The sequence below is a fragment of the Emydura macquarii genome, unplaced genomic scaffold, assembly GCF_026122565.2.
Source record: "Emydura macquarii macquarii isolate MOO-44397 ecotype Brisbane River unplaced genomic scaffold, CSIRO-AGI_Emac_v2 contig_3295, whole genome shotgun sequence".
In the NCBI taxonomy this organism is placed as follows: Eukaryota; Metazoa; Chordata; order Testudines; family Chelidae; genus Emydura; species Emydura macquarii.
In genome coordinates, this window is record NW_027133432.1 from 3,515,484 (window position 1) to 3,541,173 (window position 25,690).

Consider the following 25,690-nt stretch of genomic DNA (forward strand, 5'->3'; position numbering starts at 1 on the left):
CCGGAGGGAGACAACTGGCTGCAGGTACCTGGGGAAAGGGTGGGAGGAAGTAGCCCAGGGACAGCCGACTAGAGAGTGGCTGAGTCTGTGGCCGAACCAGTCAGCGTGTTGTGGCTGGATCTCCGCTGACTCAGTGGCAAACCACTTTGCCACTGATAGGGCTCTGGGCTGGGATGTAGTGGAGCTGGGTGGGCCTGCATCCTCCTCCCCCCTTCCCTAACCAGCCCAGGAGTGCTTGGCTTCCTCGGAACTTGCCAACCCTGAGAATACTGAGCTTTATTTGCCCTGCCCTGCCCTGCCTGAGGGCTGGGGGCAATAGACTGCTTAATAGCCCCGCCTGTTGGAAGGCCGGGGCTATAGACTCCTTACCAGGAGGGCCTCCCTACAGGAGGGCCAGGGGGCTACAGACTGTGAGAGAAGCCTGCCCCGCGTGCGGCGGGGGTTATAGACTTGTAATTTGCAAAGCTTATTCCCCTAGACCAAGGCGCTGTGGCCTTCCTCGGGGCCCGAGGAAGGGTTACGACACCCCGGCTGGACCGTGCCACCAGCCTACAATCATTAAGAGCTGATTTATACCCTCCAGAGCCTCTCTGAAGTCACTTCATGGCACTGCACTCAGAATTTGACCTTAAATTGTTAAGTCTGAGAGTTAAGTTCATTAACACTGAACATTTCTAAATGATGTGTGTTTGGTTAGCCTATGCTGTAAATTGGTCACTGGCTCATTGATACTGTGGCCTTTTCTTCATTTTACTATTGCTATAAAAATCAAAAGAATCTGCAGATCTGAAGGGTATCACAGGCAAAATCTCTATGACAATCTCAGAATTCTAGCCCCTACTAGTACCTCCATGTCTGTCTTGGGTATATTAAATAAAATGAAACAATTGAAAATATTTCCTAAAGAAAGGGCTTGGTGCTGGCTTCTCATGGGATATGGGAGAGGAGAAACTTCAATAACAAAAGCAGGGGAGAAAAAAGGAGTTTGAAATCTGCTAACATCGAGAGTCCCGTTTTTGTTTCAAGACGGTTGTGCTTTTTATTACTTGCAGATCAGTTTTCTTTGCAGGTGATGTAGGCCCAGCATTACATCACCAGAAGAGCAGCCAGGAGTATCTTGATGCCAGGCTGACTAAAGCAGAGAGGAATGTATTATCATAGACCGCTGAGAAACTTGCCAATGCATTCCTTGTTAAGGGTGCTGCTCGGGGGGAGGAGGAGAGGAGACAATTTTGCATGAAGAGAGAAAGAAAACTTTGTAGAAGAACAATCTGGGGTCAGAACCCTGCTCTCTCCTCTATGCAGACCTAATTATGCTTCAAAAAGAAGGTTTAACTAAAACCAGATATAGCCAGGCACTGCTTAAGAAGCACAGCATGAATTCTCAGCCCTGCCTTGGAGGAAAATGCTAAATGCTTCTCTGCACTTGGATCATTATCCCATTAGCTGTAGAGTGTAATTTCAGGCTACAATGAGAAATGCAAGCACCAGATTCAAATCTTTATCACTTTAATGAAATCTAGCATAAAAATATGTGTGCATGTATATCATAAATATATATGCATGCATACACATACACAGACATACATCAGTTCTGTTAGGCTGAAATACTGTTTTTCTATATTGACAGACATGGCATGTGTTCTGCTATAAAAGTTTTATCAGCCTGGCTTTGGGATGGTCACATTACTCCCAAGTGTCAAAGCCATGAGTGAGTTACACAGATCACCCCAAATACATTCTGGTAAAACCTGTATGCCACCCTAGTCCATCATGTAATCTATAAAAAACACATCATGTATATTACAGAAAAAGCTAGTGTAGGAATGTTTTAGAGGGTTTTGGGGGCTATTGCTATTTCTGCAAGACTAGGGGATTTGGTTACCCTGTGCCTGATCCTGAATCATTAAAGTCAATGGGAGTTTTGCAACTGACTCCATGATTAGAGGGAAAGTAAAATTCAAACCAGAAAATATAAACACCTTCAAAAATGATGCAAAATAGCCTTTCTGGATCTAAAATTGTCAGGGTTTTAAGTCTGATCTCTCAGGCCTCTCCAGGACTCGTAGCAAGAGCAGAGTTTCATTGAGGAGCTATCCATTCCATTGTGCCCATTCCTAGCTCTGCTGAATCACTAGATAACAGACTTTAAAGCTGTGACAGTTTTATGTATGGAAAAGCTGCCACTGATGCAGGACTGAATTATGTGTGTTCTGGGCCTTGGGCAGATGTAATTTTGGGGGAAAATTAGACAACCATGGAAGAGAAAGTGGACATTGTTTTCTGGTAGGTTAATTTTTTTAAACAACGAAATTACAGCTATTTGAAGCTGCTACGGGGTCACAGACACGTGGGCAAGTGCACAAAAGTGATAACTAAATTGTGTGTCTATCACAGGGGTATAACCTCAACCTGTCAGGGGCCTAAGTTTCCACTGCCTTGCACCACGCGCAGTCAGAGTGCTTGTAAAACTCTGCTGCTGATACAAGCAAGTGGAGAATTAGGATTTGGTCAAATTTTACCCTCAATTTGCAAGTCAATGGAGAATCAGGCCCATGGTGTTAGAACTGTTAATTGTGTTACGCAAATACACACACTCCAATCTATTTATTCAGTCTTTTGCCTGAGAGTGCAGAGGCGGATGCTGATATTCTATAATCTGTGTGGAGAGCCTACTCTTTAGTTAATATTTGCTAATACTAAGCGTGTATTGTTTGCATTTGTTGCACCCAGAGACAACAACATTAGGCACATGTTAGAAACTGCAAAATAAATGAGAGATGGGGTTCACCAGATCCAAACCCCTTTAAACTTTGGGATGAATCAGATCTTAATCCAAACATGTCAGCTCAGATCCATTTCTGCAAGATGAGTCTGAACACCACCACCTGGGAACAACAAATCCCTTTGAGCTTTACAGATTCAGATCTCTAAAGCCAATCTATCACCTAGTTTTAAGCAACAACATTGAGCATTGTAGTATCTCGGGCCCAGATCAAAAGTATTTAGGTGCCTCACGCCCATTTGAAATCAATGGGAGGTAGTTATCTAAATACTTTGAGGATATGGGCTTCAGAGAGGTGAATTTTTTTGTTTCTGTAGGTTTTCTTTCTTTCTTCCATCTCTCTCAGCTCCCTCTCCTGTTACTGCTTTTCTTGTTCTTTCTTATCTTTAGCACTTACTCCTCCTCTTCCAACTTTTCTCTTTCATGATGTTGTTAGTTGTGATTGTGTGAAAACCAGTTCAACTGAGTGAGTTTTACCTTTCATTCTGAAGGCTGTGAGAATTGTGGTTAATCTCATCTGGTAGCACATTCCAAAGGTTTGCTCCTGTCAAGAAAACCCTGTCAACTTCATAGGTAAAACCCATGAGAGGAGTAGTCAACTTCTTAGATCCTGAGGAGCATTCCCACTGAGGAAGATTGCCATAATGGAATCAGGCATTCTTTGAGGTTGCATCTATAATTGAGGACTGCACTGTTGCAATCTGCACCATTGAGATTGAATCAGTGAGAGTTTACAATGGTGCAGTGCATCCACCCTAGCCATCCTGCTTTAGGTGCACACAGCATTCCCTGCAAGCACTGCAGGTTCTGCAATTTGTTTCATTGGTCCCACAATGCCTAAGGCAGCTCCTGAGGCACAGGGACCATGCTCACACTTCTAAATAGCCATCAATCACCCCTAAACCACTGCCAGACTGACTCTGGAACTAGAGGCACAAGCTGTATTATGAGAAGCATCACCATCTGTGAGTGGTGGTGCCTGCAGAAGTGAGGGACCTGACTGTATTCTTTCATTCATTTAGTCAGTAGTATTTTTTATTTCAATTTTGCCATTAATGCTTTTTTCATTCTTGTTTTCTTGGTCTTTTGCACCTAAATTAATAACTTTCTTCTCTCTTGTGTGGGGAAATGAGTGATCCAAGCCAGGGTCTGAAGGGAGAGCATCTCTATAGGCCCCCCCTCCATTTAGCATATCCAGTTTCTCCTGCCCCCCCTCCCACAAAATGCAGTAGGACTTTCAGGATATGAACCATTTCTTGGGGGATAGTGAGTGCTGAGGCTCCATGGGGAGTTACAGATAAAAGAGAGTAATGTGATTGGGTGACAGCAATAGTCTTACTCTGCATTTCAGTTAATGACCCCCATCTATGTTTGATCTAAGAGATGTGGGAGACGCTGAGGCAATGGCTGGACAGCAGTGGCAATCCCCAGTAAAGTATATGAAAGGATGTGCCTGCAATTGTCTGTTAATTAACCTTTGATTTTTGTCTTTTGTTTTCCAAGTGAATCTCCATGGTACCAAAGGAAAAATTTAAAGTTTGTAATAAAGTAATTTTCGTTCTATTTTTGTACCCTTCTTTCTATCTCTGGGTGGGACTAAGCAGAGCTGAAAGCAGCAAGCACCATCTTGACTATGCTAAGCTCCGCCTGAGGAGAAGTTTGTGGGTGAATGGACAAAGCCAAGAACTGCCTCAGCTGCTCTCAAGCTTGAATGCAGCCAGCTTGACAGGTGACAGGCCTGTGCTCTCAGCTGCCAAAGCTGTGACTGAAGGATAAGGAGGATCATTGTGGGATTGTGCTGAAAGGATCAATTGCGACATTGCAGCTGCTACACCAGCCTTTCTTTTCTGCAGTGACCAGTTCTAACCAAGATCCCATCCCTAGCTTAATCCAGACCCCACTTCTACTGTCACCAAGACCCAGCTATTCCTGTTCCCTCTGGACCCCACTTACCATTAATGTCTTTGAAAAGTGGGCCTGGTGGCTTTCGGCCCACTCCTTTTTTTCCAGGTTCTCTAGGGGGCCTTAGATTGCTGTTCCCCTCCACACTGGGATTTTAGGGGAGATGGAGTGCCAGGTATGGGTTACTACTCTTCTCACCCATTGCATTTTCTGCAGATGGTGATAGGCATTCTCCCTCACCTCTTGAGCTGCAGGGACTGGCAGTCTGCTCACTGCTGTGGCCACACATAGTGGGCAGAAATCTTTGCAACTATTCAAAGACTTCAGCCATGATTTAGCAAGAGGGATGACTGTTCCCTTCTCCAGACCCAAAGAAGGGGCCTGCCTAGAATCCCAATTCCACAGAAAACATCATGAATGAGGAAGGCTTGGCCCTTACCTGGCACCTCATCTTCACAGAAGGCCCAGTGTGGTGTGAGTGGCCATCTTGTGCTGCTCACCCTACAGACCCTTAGAAGGTGGTGAGGTGAATGAAGACTACCCCATTCCCCTAACCAAAGCCATCAAGTATGACTGAGGAAGGACAAATGAGTGACAGGGTGCTGAGCATGGGAAGGCAAGACAAGACAATACCACAGGGCTATGGAGCTTGGATAGTCTGAAGGCTTTGCAGTAGAAGAGGACTACAGAAGGAGGCTAAACAGGAGGTAAGGAGAGTGTCAGGGCATGAGTGGTGTGGGAAGTGGCCTGGGAACAGAATTATAGAATTGTAAGTCTGGAAGGGACCCCGAGAAGTCCATCAATGGCTATTAGCCAAGATGGTCAGGGATACAACCCCTTACTCTGGGTGTCCCTACGCCTCTGACTGTCAGATGCTGGACCTGGACGATGGGGGTTGGATAACTTGATAATTGCTCTGTTCTGTTCATTCCCTTTGAATCATCTGACATTGGCCACTGTCAGCAGACAGGATACTGGGCTAGATGGATCATTGGTCTGACTCAGAATGGCCGTTTTTATGTTATCAGATTTCTCTTCTCACTCAACAGAAATCAAAAGGGCTTCTTGCTCCACAGCTATTTATACTGGTGGCTGAGGCGAATGGACTTGGCTATTCCCAAAGAATCTAGTTTCAATATATATTTAAATTCAGAATCTCCTTTTTATTGCTGTTTTTGCACTAATTATGGAGTTTCTAAAAATAGAAGTTGCAGACACACAATGGAGTACAGAAACGGAAAGAATGCACATGGAGATGGAATTGTATGTAGAGGGTTAGTAACAGGAGATAGAACTCTTAACTCCAGATCTCCAAAGAAAACCAGTTCAAGTCAGCAATGACCAATACTATATTATTTTAAAGCTGTTTAGTGGCCTATATGAATAGAGCTGGTGATCCCCATTCGATTGTCAGTGAACAGGTGTACACATAATACATACCTCTGATCCCTGAAGGTGCCTTTCTAGGATAGAGATAAAGTGAGGTTTTAGAGAAACTCACTCTGGCACATTTAGTGCCATTCCTGGTCTGTGGGTAAAAAAAGGGCTTTAATCTTCAGGGCTGGTAATGCTGCCAACGCTTATAATTTTATTTTGAGTCTCAGAATATTTGGTGTTTTTCTTAAAATCCCAGCTCCTTTTGCCATGTGACTAGGTACGAATCTCGGTTTTTCTTTTTTTTTAAGTAAGTTTTTAGCCTTTATGGCTGCGGAGAAAAGATTGAAAATGTGAATGCTAAAGATTCAAACTTCAAAGTACAAATAAAAAAGCCCCAGAAGTTATTTATTGAAATCTTATCATTTTAAATCCAGTCTCATAATTCATAGGGGCCTGAGTCATGATCAGTGAACATTTGGGGTTCACAATGCTGCTAACAAGTCAACAATATTGTTTAGGGCTGCTCTGTCTGGTTGATCTGAAATGCTCCCACACTGACAGATTTCTGTGTTTGTGTTACACTTCCTACACCACACTTGAATGCTGTTGCAATAGTCACCTTATAAACTGATAAAATGTATAAGAAATAACCTTGGCAGAATCAATGTGTAAAAATTAAAAAGACTAATTTTGGAAGTATCTGTAATTCACTCTTTGTGCCCTATCTAAAAGAAATATTTCATACCTGATTCTGTCAGGACAACACTCATCAATATTATCTAGTGGGAGAGAGAGTTCCAAAAACAATGTGCAAAACTGCATTTTTTAGAAACCAACTGCTGGGATGGTGAGATGGCCATAATCGTCAAATTAAAAGGAATAAGTTGGGTGATTTGTAGAAAGTAAATCAGATAATACTGCAACACTCTTATAATAATTATTATAATATGTACTTCTAAAGTGCTAAAATCCTGATCCAAAGAATATTGAAGATAATGGGTGGCTTTCCATTAACTTCAATGGGCTTTGGATCAAGCCCTTATTTGTGTAGTTTCTGGGCATACATATGTATCCATATACATATGTATACTCAGCATATATAAAAATAATGTATAGATAAGCACTAAATGTGATAACTGTCATACTCCTTAGCTGAAATAACAAGCCAACCCAATTCTTGATATGCTGTGAAGGTGACAACATTTCAAATTATTGGGTAAAATGCAGCAGAGTTTGTGTTCTTTGAAGTTTGTCCAGCAGCTCAGCAATGCAGCCAACACATACAGACATTTTAGCCTCATTTACAAAAAGATGGTCTTGAACCTAGCTGAGAAAATAGATAACAAATTTACTCAATGAATTTGGCATCTTTCTTCTTGGGAATGTCTGCAACTAGTCTCCAGTAGGAGATAGGCAGGACCAAGCAATTCTTAGAAAATATTAAAACATTTCCTGCCTGAAGCCTTGCTCTTCAAACAATTGTGAATTTACAGCCCTAGTTGTGAAGAGGTGCAAACAACTTCTCACTTCTGTGCCAAGGCTCCAGAGTGTGGGTCTGGAAACCACATCCTTCCGCTGTGCTAAATAGTGTTCCATTGCACAGGAAACCGACCACTTGGGGTCCAGCTGCTTGAGCATGCCAGATTAAAATTCAGTTAATAGAAATAAAATTGGATCATTCAAAAGCTTCCAGAAGATGAACACAAATCGGGCCTGGGTGTGGCCAAAGCAAATTCATTTTAAAATTCGAGTGTATACTCACAGAAATGTCTGCTGGGATCTCCCATCTGTAGACCTGATCATTATTATTAGTACAATGCGATTGTAGTGACATTTTACAAATAGTTTGCATGAACAACCGATAAGTGTCATTAACTGAGGAAGTGCCAGGATATTGAGGATATGCTACATGCTATCTCTACTGCTCACCTTTCACGCTCCTGCTCCAAGAGGTTGGTAAAGTCGTCACTCTTGTTCATGTAATCTGTATGTTTATGCTTCTCATTTTCCAGCTCATAAACTGTGCGCCGATGACACTTCTCTGCCAACAGGAGCTGTTCCAACATGCGTCGATACGTCTCTTTCTGCTTTTCTTCAAGTCTGTCCAGCTGGATTGTTGAAAAGGAGAATAGACTGTTTGAAAGGTCTCATTCACTTACACTGGCTGATTAGCTAATCGAGAAAATTGTATTTGATAAATGCCAGTTCAGTAATTTAGCGTTTTATATATAGCAGCGATTAGGAACCAGAATAATTGTTCTGTGAAAAGAATGATGTCTTTATATGGTATATTTATACTAAACATGTGCGTAGCTCCCATACAAATGAGGAACAGATTCTGACACAGTTTTATAATACTTTTGCTGAGTGCTTCCTGTAACAAGATGCTGAGCACCCTCATTTCCTGCTCCCTGGAAGAGGAACTGAGGGTGTTCAGTACCTCAAGGGAGACAGTTCTGAGACAATGGTCTTTTAAGAACCTGAATCGACCAGGTGTTCGGCAGCTCCTTTCAGGTAATGTGTCCTCAGGCCTACTGAAGTCAGTGGCAGTTGAGGGCACCCATCAGAACAACAGAGGGTGGACCCAATGTATAAATTTAGATGCCTAATGTTAAACACCTAAATCTTGCATTTGGACATCTAGATGGGAATTTAGCTGCCTAAACATGGAGTTTGGCACTTAAGCTGCATGCCTGCAGCTGAAAATTGGGCTGTACATCTGCAACATGCATAAATTGTTTTTGTGTTACATTGCTGATTACTGTTCATTTTAGACTTTTTTCTCCCTCTCCTCTTTTACAATTTTTTCTCTGCTTTACTAGGAACTATTTACACTTTTTAAATTTGTCTAACTTTATTATTATTATTATGCCAGCTATTTTTCAAACAAATACTAGTTTTCAGGTGCTTGTGTAGAAAGTTGCTAGGAAACAGCAACCCCAAACACTGCTATTTACGCTCCGATCTTCTGCGTTTTGTTGGGGCAGAGGGCAGTTGAATTTGAGTTCTCATTCAAGCATCCCAATCAGCTAGACCCACATGGTACCTTTCTGTTTATGTACCTCCAACAAAAATATTACTAAGTCCTCCCGTGACCCCATTCGCCCCACCTGCTGTGGCAATCGTAGCTCATGTAGCCAGGACTGGCCAAGCCAGTTGCTGTTTCATGGTATCCCTGTATGGGCTAAAGGAAAGATGAGAACAGAATCCCAGCCTTTTTGACACAGCTCTAGATGATGAACAGAATAATCTGAGGTGCTCATTAAACTTCACAAAGGAGAGTCAGTGTGGCATCCGCTGCATTCTCATCTGGACAATGGATGTTTTGAAGCCAGAAAATATTGTAACTGCAGTATTTTTATACCAATCATCTTCAAATAAACTCCTTAATGTAAAAGTTTTACAGAGAACAAAGAGTCCCTTCCAAACCAAGGGACTCCATGGACACAGTGCCCTTGCCACCTATTACAACAGAGTCTCGTTAAGCTCTTTTAGCATTGTTCAAAGTGAATATTTAATGTATCCTTCTGAATGCTACAATCTGCTTTCTTTACTTACTAGCATCACAAATATTCCAGAAGACGTCACATTAAAAGTACACAGTGTATTTTAAAATGTCTTCTACTAGACACAATGAATATCAATTGTATTGTGTTCTAACCAGAGAGACCTTGAAAAATTGTATATACACTGTGGCATATTATACATTTTTTAGCTGACAGTTATCAGTGCTAGTTTTTTGACATGTGGATAGAATTCATCAGCTGCACTGTTCCTATTCTGGTACTAAGCAATAAAGTGGCTGCATGCATCCTAAGATTCTTGGATGTTCTGTGAGTCACTTTTTTCCTATATGAATCAAATGTTGGCATGAGTTAACAGGGGGATTTCTTGGCCAATTCTTATAAATACCTGGCCTCATATTTGCACTGGACACTTTGAGTATGGCGAGGGGGCATCTCATATATAATATAAGTGTGCTTACAATGTGACTTGATCTTTCTTTACATTTTTTTAAACATAACCAATCACCCAGGCATAACTAATTTGATCACTCTATTGACTCAAAGTTCTGAAAAGATATCATCTGATCCCTGTTTAACCATTGTACCATTATCACTGATTTATTTTGAAAAAGTAGAAGAGATTAACTAAAACCCTAGGGATGCTATCCTTAACCTTAATAACTGATTTCAAAGATGTCCTTCTTTTTTTTTTACTTTAAGAATATGCTCAGTTTTGGATTCACCCTGTAGATATTAAGGCCTTTTTCTGATCTCCTATCTATTCTACAGTGGTATAGCACCATAGACTTCCAACTAAGTACCAAAGGCTATAGGTCTTACTTAGGGCCTGATCTTGCTCCCTATGAACCTGATTCTCCACATTATTACACCATTTTAATTCTAGTGTAACTTTGTTGAACTTCTATGTTGTTATACCAGCATAAAATCAGTGTTATAACAGAGAATCAGGCTGATTGATGCATTGGGTGCAGGACTGGGCCCATTGTCATCACACTGGCAAAATACCTGTTGAAGACAATCTTTCTAAGGACTGAGTAAAGACTACGGGATTTGGTCCCTAGACTTAACTTCTTCACCAGATGCAATGATCAGGGCTCATGCAAATTGGGTGGGAGGGAAATTTCTTTTGCATGTGGATCGACTTCAGTGGAGTAATATTTAATTTACACTGGTATAAGTGAGATAGTTTTCTCATCCTAACTGCTCACCTGATGTTACTCTAACAGAAGACACATGGTCAAGAGCACTTATCATTGCTGTGAACACTAAAGATTTGTACCTATAATGAAAAGGAATTTAAAATGTAGAGTAAAAACGTAACCATTCACCAGCCTGGGGTTTTTGTTTTTGCTTAACTGCTCCAAATTCACGACACAGGGGAGCAGGGGAAGGAAGGGAAAGGAACATGAGAGGCTTCTGTTTTTGCATACCGAGTCAATGCTATTATCATATGGAGCATACTTTGGTGGTTTAGTAACAAGGAAATATTCACCTTCCCTTCAAAACCTTTTTACCTGCGGGAGCAGTGAACGCTGCATTTGGCTCTTACTTTGAGAAATGACAGCAAGGTAAATGGGCACTATCTATTCATGATGACTCACTCTATCCATCATCGTTTCTTGGGGAATTAGATGAGTTATTACCTCTGAAATTGGTTTTTCATAGACATCTTCCCCTATGGATTTTTCTTGGGCAAGGATGGCATCCCTATGCAATACTCGCAGCACGTTCTCTGGAACTGCAAATCCATAGTGGGCCTCTAAAACTTCAGGTTTGGTCTTCTCTGTCTTCAGCATGTGGATCACATCTTCTCGAGCCTGTGGGGTTTCAATTCAATATAATCAGCCAACAGGCAAACCACATTTGTATTATTACAACTACATTGTATGTATATAGTACACACAGAGTACATGGGTCGGGGGTGGGGATTAAAAAGAATATTAAGATTACAAAGTCAAGCAGTCTAAGGGTGGAAAATGCCAGAATAAACGTTGCCCCTGTAACCTTAATTTCAACCCTTGTGGGTATGAATTATGATAGTCTTTCCTAGCATCATATATGAAGTCTATGACAGTCAGGGGTAACATCTACCTCTCCAGTCCCAGTCTAGGACCTTACCCAGAATAGAACATCCTTGTTCTTCTTACTGCCTTATGCCTCATTCACTGTCCATCCTGTGCGCTGGGAGAGATAGGTGTCTTGTAGAACAAAGAATATATGATCATGTAATTAAACTACACTATATAGTACCCACAATGGGGCTGAATTAAGATTTCATGAGCAACTGTAATTCTGTCATTTCCTAACTGCTGAGTGCTTGACGTTGCAATCATAATGTTCTTTTAAAGTAATTTTTGTATTTAAATCTCTAGGATTTAAAAAAAAGGAACTTAAAAATAAAATACATTGAACAATACTAACTGCCACATGGGTCATCAGTGGGATTTGAACCAAGGACCTTTATATTCACAGCAGAGATTTAAAAAACATGAGCTAAGAGAGAAACTAGTAGCAGTAAGGGGCCGTTAATATTTATGTGGATCAGCCACTAGAGGGAGACACAGCACACACTTTGACAGTGGCTTACGTATTTGCTAGACAACAGAGAAATATTAGGAGTTTATTCTTGGCTCTGGATGAGAGTTTGTTCTTGTGGTTACAAATAGCAGAGCCAAGCACATGGATTTGATATGCTTATTCTAAAATGTAGCATGGCTATGGATGAACTGTGGTTCTGCCATTGTAGAAACAGAGGTCAGTTCCCAACTTTGCCTGAAGTGACCTTGTGCAAGATTTGTTACCTCATTAGTAAAATGGGTGAATGACATTTACCTGACTCTTAAGGTAGGGTTATGAAGCCTTGCTCAATAATAAGGATTGTGAATGTCACAGAATTAGTCAGTAAGAGAGAAGAACTCAAGCTTTTCTACTGGCTCCCTCCTTCCCTTAGGTCAAAGGGGCAGTTGTTGCATCTGCCCCATCTAATGCCCAATCTATGAGGAGCTGGGAAGCCATTTCAGTGCACATGGAAGGTTCAGAGATTTTAGCAACAAGCATCTATAAAGCTCTAAATACACAAATGATGATTTTCAAAGGCTTATAACTTGACCAAATCTAGGTGTGTTTTCATGGGGACAGCAAAGATACCTCTCTGTCCCCAGAACTATCATGAGAATGTTAACTGTTATAAACAATTAAGAACAGGGGCTTTTAATGGAAAATATTAAGCCACCAGGCGTTCCAACTCTCTCTTCCTATAATATAGAGAATACATGATAAAGTAGACTAAACATTTTATCAGCATGAGTCTGAGGAAGCAACTCATGAGTGACAAAAGGAATTATGCAGGTCATCCCCAATTTATGCCAACTACAATCCATCATATAGTCTGTATATGGTACTTACGTTACATGAAAAAAATTATTGTATGAATGCTTTAGAGACTTTAAAAAAACTTATTGTGAATATTTTTCAAACTCTCACTGTAACAGCAGGAGTATTAATTACCATGAGTTCTGGGCTCAGAGGAAGCCACAAAACCCTCTAAAAGAGACAGCTTTTCTATGCATATAAATATCACAATTTTCAGATCCATTGTCCTGGGCCCATTCAAGGGTAGAAGTGAGTATTAGATTCCACAGAAAAGTGGAAAGCTCTGCAAGGCTGCGAGATATTGGATCTTTAATTTGTGATGTTCTTCCCTCTACTCCAGGACTGAACATCGTTTGAGAGGAGAAACAAATAAATATTTCTCTGTCAGGTTGATTTTATATTACGTATAATGGCAATTCATTGAAGATATTTTTGGAATTTTAAAAGCTTCCAGGGTGGATGGGAAGTTGGATGGACAGGGGACAGATTAGATGTTCAAATGGTGCATGATATTAGTTCTTCACTTAATTCTATGATTTTTCACGTGGATATCACTGTGTGTATATATTTACAATATATGATATATATGTCCATGTCATCTATACCATATATTACCATGTATATATGTGAATGTATGTATGCATACTTGAATAAGTGTGTGTAGATATAATATGCTCATTCTTCATATCCTCATCTTGTCAAAGGTATCAGCTAGTTCACCAAGTACTGTTTCCTTGTATGTTACCATGGACTTACGATAACAATTTACGAAAAGCAAACTAACAAACAGATACTCCACATGAGGTTGCTAGGAAGCATCAGAGCAAAAAAAAAAAAACGGTCTGTGCTAATAATAAACTGAACACACATTGCTTTTATCTGGTAAGAGATAATCCAGGAGTGGGAGGATTTTGAAGTGCAACTGCTCTTACATCTTAATGGGCTACAGGGTCTCAGACAATTCTGTAGCTTTCAGTAATTCTCAGGATTTACAAAATCCAGTTAGTCTCCTCATAATAATTCCATGGGGTATTGGCTAAAATAGCTGGCCTGTGAAATTAATGATTTTGTGTTTCCTCCAAATGACTAATTTTCCACTTAAACAACAGGACTAGACCTCACATTGCTGTTTTGTTTCAAAGGTTAATGATCAAGTATATAACTAAAATAAACTCTAAGACACAGGCCATTTTCAGATAACAAGCCAAAATAATTCTGTGGGGAAAGAGTTGGGTTGCCTGGGGCCAGATACTTGATAAAAAAAAAAGAAAAGAAAAAAAGAACTGAGGAAGATTCTCCAGGGGGAAGTACCTTGTTGAAGTACTTTTTGGCTATGTCTACACAATAAAGGTTCACTGACAAAACTTTTGCCAGCTTACAGCCATTGACATTGCTATATCACTACAGTACATGCACACTTGGCTGTTTTTGTTGTTGCCGCACATTCTCACCACAAGTGATTGTGTCACGAGAAGACGCATTGCACTATGATTAGACGTCCCAATATCTCCTGCACCACTGTCCAATGCAATGCTTGTGTGGACATTTTGCAGTGCATTTTGGGATACCAGCATAGCGCTCAGAATTATGGGAACTTGGGGGTCAATTCCCTTTCCCCCATTATTCCATCCCATAATTTTCGTGCCATTTAAAAAAATTCCCATAGTTCTTCATGCCACTTTTCTCTGTCTATCATGTCGCCAAAAGCAACATGGATCCTGCACAGCTCAGTGGAATTTTCTAGTCAGTTTTAGAAACAGAGCGCTCACTTCTTCTGAATTTGTTGAACTTCAACAACTACCACTTCAACTGTGGTGCTGCCATGAAGATACGACAATTGAGGTGGAGGAATGGAAAATGTAGACAGTGAATTAAAACTGAGGGTATTGCAGGCATTTTCTGACCAATTCCACACAATGGAGTAGTGCTTTTAGGCTGGAGAAATGATCACTGAATGGTGGGATCACACTGAGATGCAGATCTGGGGTGACCAGCGGTGGCTGTAAAATTTTCGGATGCACATGGCCACATTCCTGGATCTGTGTGTTGAGCTCACCTCAGCCCTCTAACAGAGAAACTAGAATGAGAGCTGCTTTGGCAGTGAAAAAGCAGGTGGCAATCATACTCTGGAAACTGGCAACCCTGGTCAGTAGACAATCACTTCAGTATTGGAAAATCCAGTGGGAGTGGTTGTCAGGAAGGTGTCCAAGGACAAAAGTGTTTCCTGATATACAGACCTGTGCCTCTGGGCAATGTGCAGAAAATAGATGAGGGATTTGAAGCCTCTTGAACTGTAGTGGGGTGATAGATGGGACACATCCCAATTCTGGCAAACTCTATCATTCCAACTGGTGGATGTTTTCCTTTAGGTTTCCTGTTTGTTTCAGGACACAATGTTACTTAATATAAAACACATGCTAGGGCACAAACACAAGGAAGGGATTTCAGATTGGAAGTAAACTTTCGTATAAAATCAGACTGCAGTCACTAGTGTCTTTTGATGGAATAAATGGGTTTTTCTGGCACTAGGAAACCATTTCTCAACTCCATTCCCTTTGCCATTGTGGTAAGTGGGAACATCCAGAGATAGATGATCAGATATTGCAACAGTTTCTATTCAATGGAGATTTTTTTTAAAAAGTTTGAGATTATTCAGACAAGCTATTAAGAAGCACTATGAAGAATTTAGAAAATGGAGGAGTTTTCACTTTTAAAAAATCATTTGACCTTTTTTGTTCACTCATAACTTAACACTGTTTGATATGAAGACACCAAACCAATTTTATTCAGACTGTATGTTCTTTAAAGCTGGTACTGTACCTAGTCTTCCTTTATGTATGTACAGTGCCTACCACATTACTGATGCACTAGCAGTAGTTTTCAGTGTGAACTAGCACACAAATTACTTTTACCTGGTTAAAGTGGTAAGGTTTTTAGCTACTAGCAGTTTTTGTTTCATCTGGAAGCCATGTGAAGGACTGTGTGTGTAAACTTTTGAGAGGAATATTACAAATTCAGTTCCACCTAATTTGAATTTAAGGCCTAAATTTACCACAATAAACCACTGATTTTGGGTCCCTCTGTTTTTGGGTGCCCAACCTGAGAAATTTTATACCTTGTTATCATACTATAAGAATAAAGGGCTATCCAGTAAAAATCAGAGGCAATAAAATTTCAAATTGATAAAATGAAATGCTTTTTATGCAACCTACAATTAGCATGTGGAACTCACTGCCACAAAATATCAAGTCCAAGAGCTTACAGGAGTCAAAAAAGAATTGGACATTTATATGGATAATGAGAACATCCACAATTACATTAGAAAGGATAAAATTATAAGGGATATAACCCCTAGCTGTCTGAAGTTAGGAAGAAAATGCCTGTTTTCTTGCTTTTTCTTTAATGTCCATTGTGAATATTCTTGTAGCTTCTTTCTCTGAAGCATTTGGTTCTGGGCACTACCAGAAAGGCTAGTGGACTAGATGGATCACTGGTCTGATCTAGTATGGCAATACCTATGTTCTTAATAGCTAGAGACCATATTGTTGAAATTCACATATGCAACTGGTGAGGGTTCAGAGTCAGGAAGCTTTGGAATTTTAACTCTGCATTTTCTGAATTTCTAGTGTTTAGGGTTTGTAATATAACATCTATTAATATTGTGTTAAAGGACAATATAGTCTCATCCTTGACATACTCTTAATCACATTCTTTGGTTGGGAATTTGACTTTGGGGTTTCAAAGGAGCCCAAGGGAGTAATTTCAATGGGATTTCAGTGCCTAACAAATTAGGCACTGCTGAAAAGTTAATTCCCTTCCATAACATATCAAGGCTAATCTGTATGAGCTGGGTAACTGTTTGGTAACAGGTTCTGGAAGAAGGGGGTTTGGTCTGAGTATGAGCTGTCACTTTGTCTGCTCTGACTATTTGAAAAAAAAATCATGATATCTGAGTGTGATCTCCTGTCTCAGATCAGCACTGAGGAATCATTTATGCCTTCTTCCAAATCCTTCCTGATACTTGAAGGGAAAGCAGTAGGATGCCTTTCTCCCCAAAGGGAGTCAGAAATGATGAGGTCCTCTGATCTAAAGCCTCTGAGAGAGCTGTTTAGTGAGTAGTTCAGCATTTAATTTGAAAAAGAAAGCAGTCTGTGAACCTGAAGATTAAGAAGGGTGGAAGACCGGGTCTGACATCATCACAGGAGGATACAACTCCATCCCAGCCTACATCTCAGAACACCTTTATCATCTTACCACCTCCCTTCATTCTACAAACACTGCCAGCCTCATTCCCCTTCATGCCCTATTCCCATATCTAGCTTTATGCCTTCATCCATGCTACTACCAATGGATGGAATAACCTTTCAGTCACAACATGTCATCCTGTCCTCATTCAAATCCTTTAATAAAGGCATGTTTATTTGAGAAGGCCTTAAACACTAATATTCATCAAGCACCTTCTCTAGTACAACATTATATAAAAGGGAGAGAGAATGGGAGTAAAATAAGAGGAGAAAAACACTCTCCAAAATATAAATGAAGATGGCCCCTCTCCTCTGGTCACTCAACCCACCTTGTATCCTTTACCACGGATGTGGCTTCGATATTATTTCCTGTCCACTACTGAACATAGTCAGTGCTTTACAAATAATAAATAGCAACATAGAATTTTTTATTTTGTATAAAATATTCTTAGCCTGATTCTTATTCCGATTCTCACCACAAAGTTCCATTTACATCACTCTTGCCTTAAAGTGGGTGTAAATTACACTGTAAAGAGGGCCTTTGTGTAAAAGAGAGTCAGACTGAGAATATTTTGTGCAAAACAAAATCTTCCATAGTGTTGTTTGTTATTTGTTATACACCGAGGCTCCTTCACCCGCCTCTGGTACTGCTAAGGGGCTTTACGCACCCCACATCACATACATTACATTTATACTCACATTAAGGGCACTTTATACTGCCAAAGCAGCATAAAGAGGCCTTAGCATAAATGAGAATCAGGCCCATGTTTGAGAAAAAAACCCCGGTATGAATTCACTGCTTGTGAAAAGTGATTGACAGCCTGGCAACCAATGGTCTTGATTTGTTGACAAAACAGTTATATAAGAGCAGCAATGGCACAAGCTCCCCTATCATGCCCTACCCATTTCTTACCACTCTGACCCAGGAGTTTGTAGTTTGGTGTCCAAGCCCACTTGATCATTAGCCTCTCCAAAGAGAGTGCCGACAAAGATGCACTTTAGTGCCCACTGAGGCAGTATGTTTTGGGATAGGGCACTTGCCCACTGCAAACCAGACTGAGTCTATCAAACTTGTTTCACATAAACCACCAAAGAGCCATAACAATTTTCAGTCATTACCAAAATGGGCTGGACTGGAGTCAAACCAATGACTCATTGGTGAAATTAACGCTCATATCAACCCCCCGGGCCAATCAATTTCCTATCTTCTGTCTTTCAATGCTGGCGGTGCATAACTTGCCTTCCAGCTAACTGGCGCTACCTGCCTATCAGTAATAATTGGCCACATAACACAGTAATTAGTTTAGAATTTACTGATCAAAGAGCTTCTTTACTTCAGTAACATAATGAGAATTCCCCAAGCTATTAGGAAGGAACTTGGTGTTAAGTTAAGGACAAATGATATCATTCATAAGCAATGCCTTCATGAAATCATTGGAAGTTCATCTGGTATCTTTCACTTTCAGAAACTTCCTTTCTAGTCACCATGGCACATTGGAATGATTAAACAGGTAAAAGCACCATATAATACTGGATCAAAGTTTACAAAGACATATTTTTCTTCTGATTAATGGCATGACAGTAGTTGTGAAATCATGGATAGGAGCACATTTTTTATTACTTGTGCTGTTATTTTACACCTTGTTATTAATAGTGCAACAGCTGCTATGTACTGAATCAGAAACTAGATAAGGTCACAGGTTCCCCATGCAGTGTGGTGATCCTCCCAGTGGCTAATTTCCTGAATTCCGATAGACTTTGCAAGCTTTTCGCATAGAGCTAATAAAGACCACGAGCAAAGCCTCATATTGCACTCCTCTCAAGCAATCAGGCGGCTGTTCTCACATTGCTTTCAGCTGTATCTGAGACATGCTGGGTGATATGTCACTGCAGAGCTGGAAGGGGCCTTTTTTTTCTGGAAATTCCAATTGGACAGTTCAGGTTATGTATGTGTATAGTAAGGATTCATCTACCCAAAATTAATGCAGACAACTTCTTCAGGCAGCTGGAGTCCTGCTATGTCTCAGAGCACATTATAAGCAAACATGTATATTTGTGTCACATTCTTAATAAAAATCCAAATGCTTAGATTCTGTAATTCCCTTTCTGTTAGGCTCTTTAATAGACTGTTATTTAATTTGTTAAAAAATAAATCATTCTACATTTTATAATATGTATAATTATTATACATTAGTATTACATTATATGTTATTATTATACATATATAATATGTAAAATTATTTACAATAAATTAAAAGAAAATAGAATGAAGAAATAAAAATTGGCCACTATCAAGATATCAAGTTGAGGCTCCTTTGAACCATATAATATTAAATTGCTCCTTTAAGGTCCTTCCATTAATATCCTACTTCCTCAAAGTATCCCCATGTACTCTTACAGGGACTTTGTCACAGGATAGCTGGTTTTTGTGGATAGATTGAGTCCAGCGCCCTCTGGACTGGAGCAGGTGAGCCCACTTGAGCTAATTAAAGAGAGCCGAGCCACACCTGGGCCTATAAGCGTATATCTACACAGCAAAGACTCAGGCTTGCGGGGCTCAGTGGTGAGGCTGTTTCATTGCCTTGTAGATTTCCAGGTTCTAGCCTCCCACCCTGGAGGGTCCTAGAGCTCAGGTTCCAGCCCGAGCCTGGAAGTCTACACAGCAAAGAAACAACCCCACAGCCCAAGTCCTGTGAGCCTGAATCGGCTGACAGGGGCCAGCCATGGGTTTTTCCTTACTGTGAAGGCCTACCCTCAAGGGCTGCTAGTAGGCAGCTGGCAGGAGAAAAGACTGAGACAGACTGAGCCCTGGGGAGGAAAAGTCACAGTGTAGTGGAGCTGGCACCTGCGATAGATCCCTGGAGCAAGGGGTCAGGGGCTCAGGGAAACAGCCCTATGGATACTGATTGAGGCTGGCAAGATGCCTGGAGCTGGAGTGTCAGAGACGCCTGGGAGTGATAGCCCTGAAGCCTGGGGCCCAGGATTGTGTTATTTACATCTGTAAACAAATACATCTCCTTGACAGAGGCTAGACATAGCAGTGCATGCTTTGGAGCTAGGAAGAAGCGACGGCCCTGGTGACAGACAAGCTATGCACATGTTGTTGGGATCAAATGTTTACTGTGTTCAAGATCCATTGCATGGGCTGCTTCAAAGCTGGAAGCTTGGCTCCGGTCACTGAGCACCACTGTACATTGCAATTTTTTTGCCAAAAACTTCAGAAATAGTTCTCACTCCTCCATAAAACTTCTGAAGTACGTGTTTCTCACTTGTATAACAACTCCAGGCATGAAAAGATGCTGTCTTTTTTTCTTTAGGAAATAAATGCCTAGTTTTTCTAGGTTTAAAGAATTTTTATTATCCACAAAAACTGCTTTTTACCTTAGTTAACTTTCCCGCCACCTGGTGGTGTGCAGCTCCCTTGAATGAATTTGTTTTGACATCTACAGGCCCAGGTCTATTTATGTGACTTATTATTTGCTGTTTAAGGAGCAGGGAGATTATTTCAGTGATGAAAACTGACTTTCAGCCTTTGTTGAAAAGTTCAGTGAAATTTTACAAAAATGCAAGATATTTCTAGAAATGCTGGGAAAATGAAACTCAATAGTGTTGTGCAGTCCACAGGTAACTTTTGCCTTACATTAACACAATAACACTGCCAGTATGTTATCAAGTGCTGTAAGTCTCTTACACTGGTAATACAGGAAATCCTATTAAAATCAGTGGTGCAAGGGAGACGTATGTTGACCCAACTCATCCCCTGTGTAAACTCCACTTAAGTGACCCCAGTGGAGTTACATCAGAGATGAATATGGCCTCTTACAGTTAAAATAAAATAAAAAAGTCCAAACTAAAGATGGCAGTGCTGTGGAGAAGAAGCACTGAGCAATATATTACTTCTTACAGCGAGCTTCGAAACAGATCAAATGAGCGCTAGAAGACATCTGTCTGTTATTTCCTGCCCACACAGCTTTGTTCTGCTTTATTGCCAGAGAGCTCCATAGATGATGTCACTTTTCTCTGAAGAGAACAGGCCACCAGAGCCTTTCACTGACATAATTAATTATCTGTAGTCTGGTCTAGGGCCAGCAAATTCCCATGGCCAGGCCCATAGAAGTATTAACTCCACACTGCTTGTTGCTTTCTGACTTTTAAAATGTTGCAATACAATTTCTTGTCTGTTGACATTGAAAAGGAGCTTTGCTCTGTATTATCCAATAATGGTAGATTGCTGCAGCATACAGAATTACAGTTTCATGATCTTTGGCAACAGAGAAGCAAACTGGAAAGGTCACTGTAGATTATGTACACAAATCAAAGCATGTTGGGATATGTCTTACATGCTTCAGGAATGCATCACAATGGCTAAACCTGCTGTTTTGGGGTTTGCTATATCCAGCTATATAAATGATATCTTAGCCAAAGTTAACCATATAAAAACATTGTGCACATGACTTGTACCCAGCAACCAGTAGAGACCACAAACTGAATAGCAACAGCTAACAAGAAGAACGCTTTTCAAACAACCTGTAGATTGGACACAGGGAAGAATTATCCACAGTTGCACAAAAAAGACTTGTCCACATTTCAGGGTTGCTCTGCAGTTGTGTTGCAGTGAACAATCTGTTAGCTGATCTTATTCTTAACAAGACAATTTTAGATTTTATTCTCCTTGCAGCAGACAGCAAGCTAGCCACGGAATTTATTGGTGCACTTGTGAGCACTTATAACAACACAAGAAAAAGTTTATTTAAGAAAGAATAGTGATTTTACAAGAAACAAGAGAGTGATGGAAACAAATGGTTACAATGCAAAACAAAATTGTAAAGCACGAAGCTGGGTCTGCACTTATCAATAGTTAACTATTGTTTCTAATAAAGTAGATTTGTCTCCTGAAGTTCAGTCTGTTGCAGAGCTGGTTGGCTTCAGAAGAATCAGGATCCAATTCTTCATGAGAACATTTCTGCTTTGCAAGATGCCTCCTCAGTGAAAGCCTCCAGAAGACCTTTCCCCACCTTTTGTTATACTGACACAGACTTTGGTTTCACAGACAGGATGAGTTCCTGACTTGAAATGCTCCTATTTTACCTCGAGTGGTTTTGGTTGTTTGCAGATGCCTCTGATAGTTTTCCATTGACGCTCTTGGTATTGAGCAAGGCTAAACAATTGAGGCTGGCACTGGGTCACCAGCTAAATAGGGTGGAATGACAACTTCCTCCTGCGTCGATGGGCTATCACTGAGATATATTTTTCCTTGGTGTCTCATTGCAACTACAAGTCCATAAAGCACACTGCAATATACATACATTGTTCCTTAAATATTACCCATACATACATCTCACAATGACCATGAATCTTGACAAGTTATGTGCTTTCTGTAGATTTCTTACATACTACTCCTTATGGATAAAGAGCCTGTAAGACACAAGTTTGGTGTAGTGAGTTTGTCAGGTCCAAGATGAGAGCTGTTTGAAAAGAACACGAGACCCTTTCCCAGGGGGTCTCTGTGTCACAGCTATCTCCTGTTGGTTGGTTCCTCCTGTGTTCAGGGAAACAGGACTTTGTACATTCCTTGTAAATAAACAAGATTGCATCAAAGATACCTGACTCCACCAGTCTCTCCTTCTATCTGGAATAACCTGCAATATCCTGTATTTTTAGCTAGCTTCTTGAGCCAAAATAGGGTAGCAAAATGTAAGGTCGGGGCCAAGAAGGGCTAATAAAATGTAAGATGCACAGATACTATGGAGATAAATACCACAGGAAAACCTATAAGCATTATAATCAGCTCACTGATAAGTGGTGGCATTGTCATCTCCATTTAATCTCTCCTCCGTTACCCTTCTTTTTAATTCATTTGCACACTGAAACCCAATTGGGAATGAGTACAGAACACAATGACAAAAATACAAACATCCCTTGTATTCCATTATCGTGCTTGCCCACAGAGTTCACTATCATCAAGTTTGCAGAGGGTGCAACAGGAGGGGACAAGGGGTACTCCGGTACCTTACTGCTCCAGCAGTCAAGATGATGAACGGCAGATGAAACCCTGCTGCCTCCCAGCACGAGATCCCAGCTTAACCCAGAGCATGATACACGCAAACACAAATGCATGCTGGTATGTGGTGTTGATAATGAACTGTATGCAGAGCTCTGCCTTGTTTGAATGATTCCTTGGCTTCAACAAGTGGGTTTTCAGTGCTGTGTATGCCACTGCTGAACATCCATTTACTGATGATTGACATAGCTGCCGTAAAACTAGGACCGTGTACAGAAGTTACTTGCCAGTTTAACCAACCATTTAAAAGCATGTTAATGGAAGTTATCTAAAAAATCTGCTTCTCCTAACATTTGGCTCATAGCATATGAAATGTAACACACTTAATATCTCACTATAATTTACTTTTTCAGCTCTCAAGGCAATAGTTTTCCATTATAAATGTGAACTCATCTGTCTGTCTCTTTCAGACTTGGGGACAAATGATTAGAAGTTAAGAACGATACATATTTTGTTTAAGGGTGCTCTGTGTTTATTTATTGGTGGTGGTAGGGAGAGGTGTGTGGGAAATTATGCAAAATTCTCTGAGAAAAATAATCTATCATTTCCAAGACTGGGAAATACTTTATTTGCAAACCTCAGTGGGTGTGTTTCGGGGAAGGCATCCCTTGAACCGTTTATTAATGATTCTTCATTTTGGGTGATAGTTTGACATTGCTCTCTCTTGTATGCAGATCACTAAAATAGGTCAATGAGGCTCACTTCATTTTTTGGACATCGTGCAGAATCTTGAGGTCAAAGCCAGTAAACTATGGAAGACGTGGCCAGACACAGGAGCATCAGAATAGCCAACAATTCTCTGTGTGAAAATATTGCATTTCTCTCATTTAAATCAACCAATAGGTGGAGCCTGTAACCCTAGATACAAGACACTTTCTCAGAGTTCAGGTTCCCACAAGTACGGTCTGAAAGCTTATATTTGCTGTTATTAAAATGTATTTTTGGAAGGAAAAATATCAGATTTGATTTCAAGAGATTATCTGCTCCTAGCTGAGGAGCAAGAGACACAAACTTAATATATACACCATTAGGGCAATAAAGCCACAAACTCAGAGCCAGAAACAAAAACATTAATTAATGACTGATGACTCAGAGTTCTGGTCTACAATGTGACCTGTGATACATATGTTCACTGCAAGTTTGCTTTAAGAATTCCGATATTTTAGAGCTGGAGAGACCATGCAACTGCCATGTGTTACAAGAGAGTCTGACTTGGTAGTGAATGAGCTTTCAGTGAATACAAGGGAAATTTTACAAGCAGCTTCTATTATTGTTACTAGGCATTGAATACACAATTCCCTATTAACGTCTTTTGATGTCAGCTGATCAAAAAGTCAACCTGGGTTAGCCCTAAAAAGAATGAGAGATTACTACATCTCTGTCACCTTTTGGAACCATAGACTGAACTCATTTGTGTATATACATACATATACATGGCCTGCTTTAACCTGTAAATAACTCTCATTCTTTTTTCTAGTTAATAAATCTTTAATTAGTTTACTATAGGATTAGCTATCAGCATTGTCTTTAGTGTTAGTGGTAAGGTACAAATTGATCTGGAGTGAGTGATTGGTCTCTTGGGACTGGGAGCACCTGAATATTTTGTGATTTTTGGTGTTAGTGACCATTTAGCACAAAATCCAGCTTGCCTGGGTGGCAAGATAGACTGAAGCACCTAAGGATACTGCCTCTGTCTCCATGATAAGACTGTTACGGTGATTCAGGAACTCACATTTGTTTCTGGCCTGGTGAAATCTAATTATAGAACATACCACCAGTTTGGGGAGTCTGCCCTGCTTTTGACAGTCAAGCCTGTGGTTGGCATCCTCGGTTGTGAGCCATTCCAGCCAGCATGACAATGTGATCTTAGCCCTCCCTCAAGTCTAGTCTAGAAGATTCAGTGGAGCTGATACTCTCCCCAGTTATTCCTTCTCTATTCAGTTACCAATGCTTAGCCGGCATGACGTAGGCAAACTCTGGTATTTGTAGTTTATGGAGGAAGACAAACAGAGCTATTATGAAGGAGAGCTATTCACCCTTCAGTTTGCTATAGGTAACAGCTTAAAAACTACCAGGTGATGTTTCTTGTAAACCAAATGTCTAAAAAATTATCCACTTTTAAGGCAGTTTAACTACCAAGGAGCCCGTTTAACTTCAGTGGAAACAGGAAAAGGCCAAATAGATTACCACACTTAAGTAAATTGTGTTTTACTACTTTCTCCTGAAAAGACAGCAGGATTCCATTTTGTAATTCTCAATTTTCATGAGTAAAGAACTGTGCTATCCTGGCTCTGATGGCCTTGAATCACAGTGCCTAAGCAGTGTAGTGATCATACATCACAACAAAACTAATGATTAGATGGAATTTACCTCTGATAATTCAATTGTTAAAAAAATAGATCTTTCATACTCTTGCCATATG

General features: G+C 40.4%; 1 protein-coding gene across 5 annotated transcripts in view; it reads right to left on the reverse strand.

Moving 5' to 3' along the window:
- The window catches only part of FILIP1 (filamin A interacting protein 1), a 139,292-nt gene that overhangs the window by 46,992 nt on the left and 66,610 nt on the right, over nucleotides 1-25,690 (reverse strand). For all 5 annotated transcript variants that reach the window (XR_010917108.1, XM_067532681.1, XM_067532678.1 and 2 more), the window contains 2 exons: nucleotides 11,235-11,408; nucleotides 7,994-8,172 (listed from right to left, as the gene is read on the reverse strand). Coding sequence is in view for 4 of the 5 variants with exons in the window: in XM_067532681.1 (XP_067388782.1) it covers nucleotides 7,994-8,172; nucleotides 11,235-11,408 (353 nt within the window). In the remaining variant the exon portion in view is untranslated. The remainder of the gene's footprint in view (nucleotides 1-7,993; nucleotides 8,173-11,234; nucleotides 11,409-25,690) is intronic.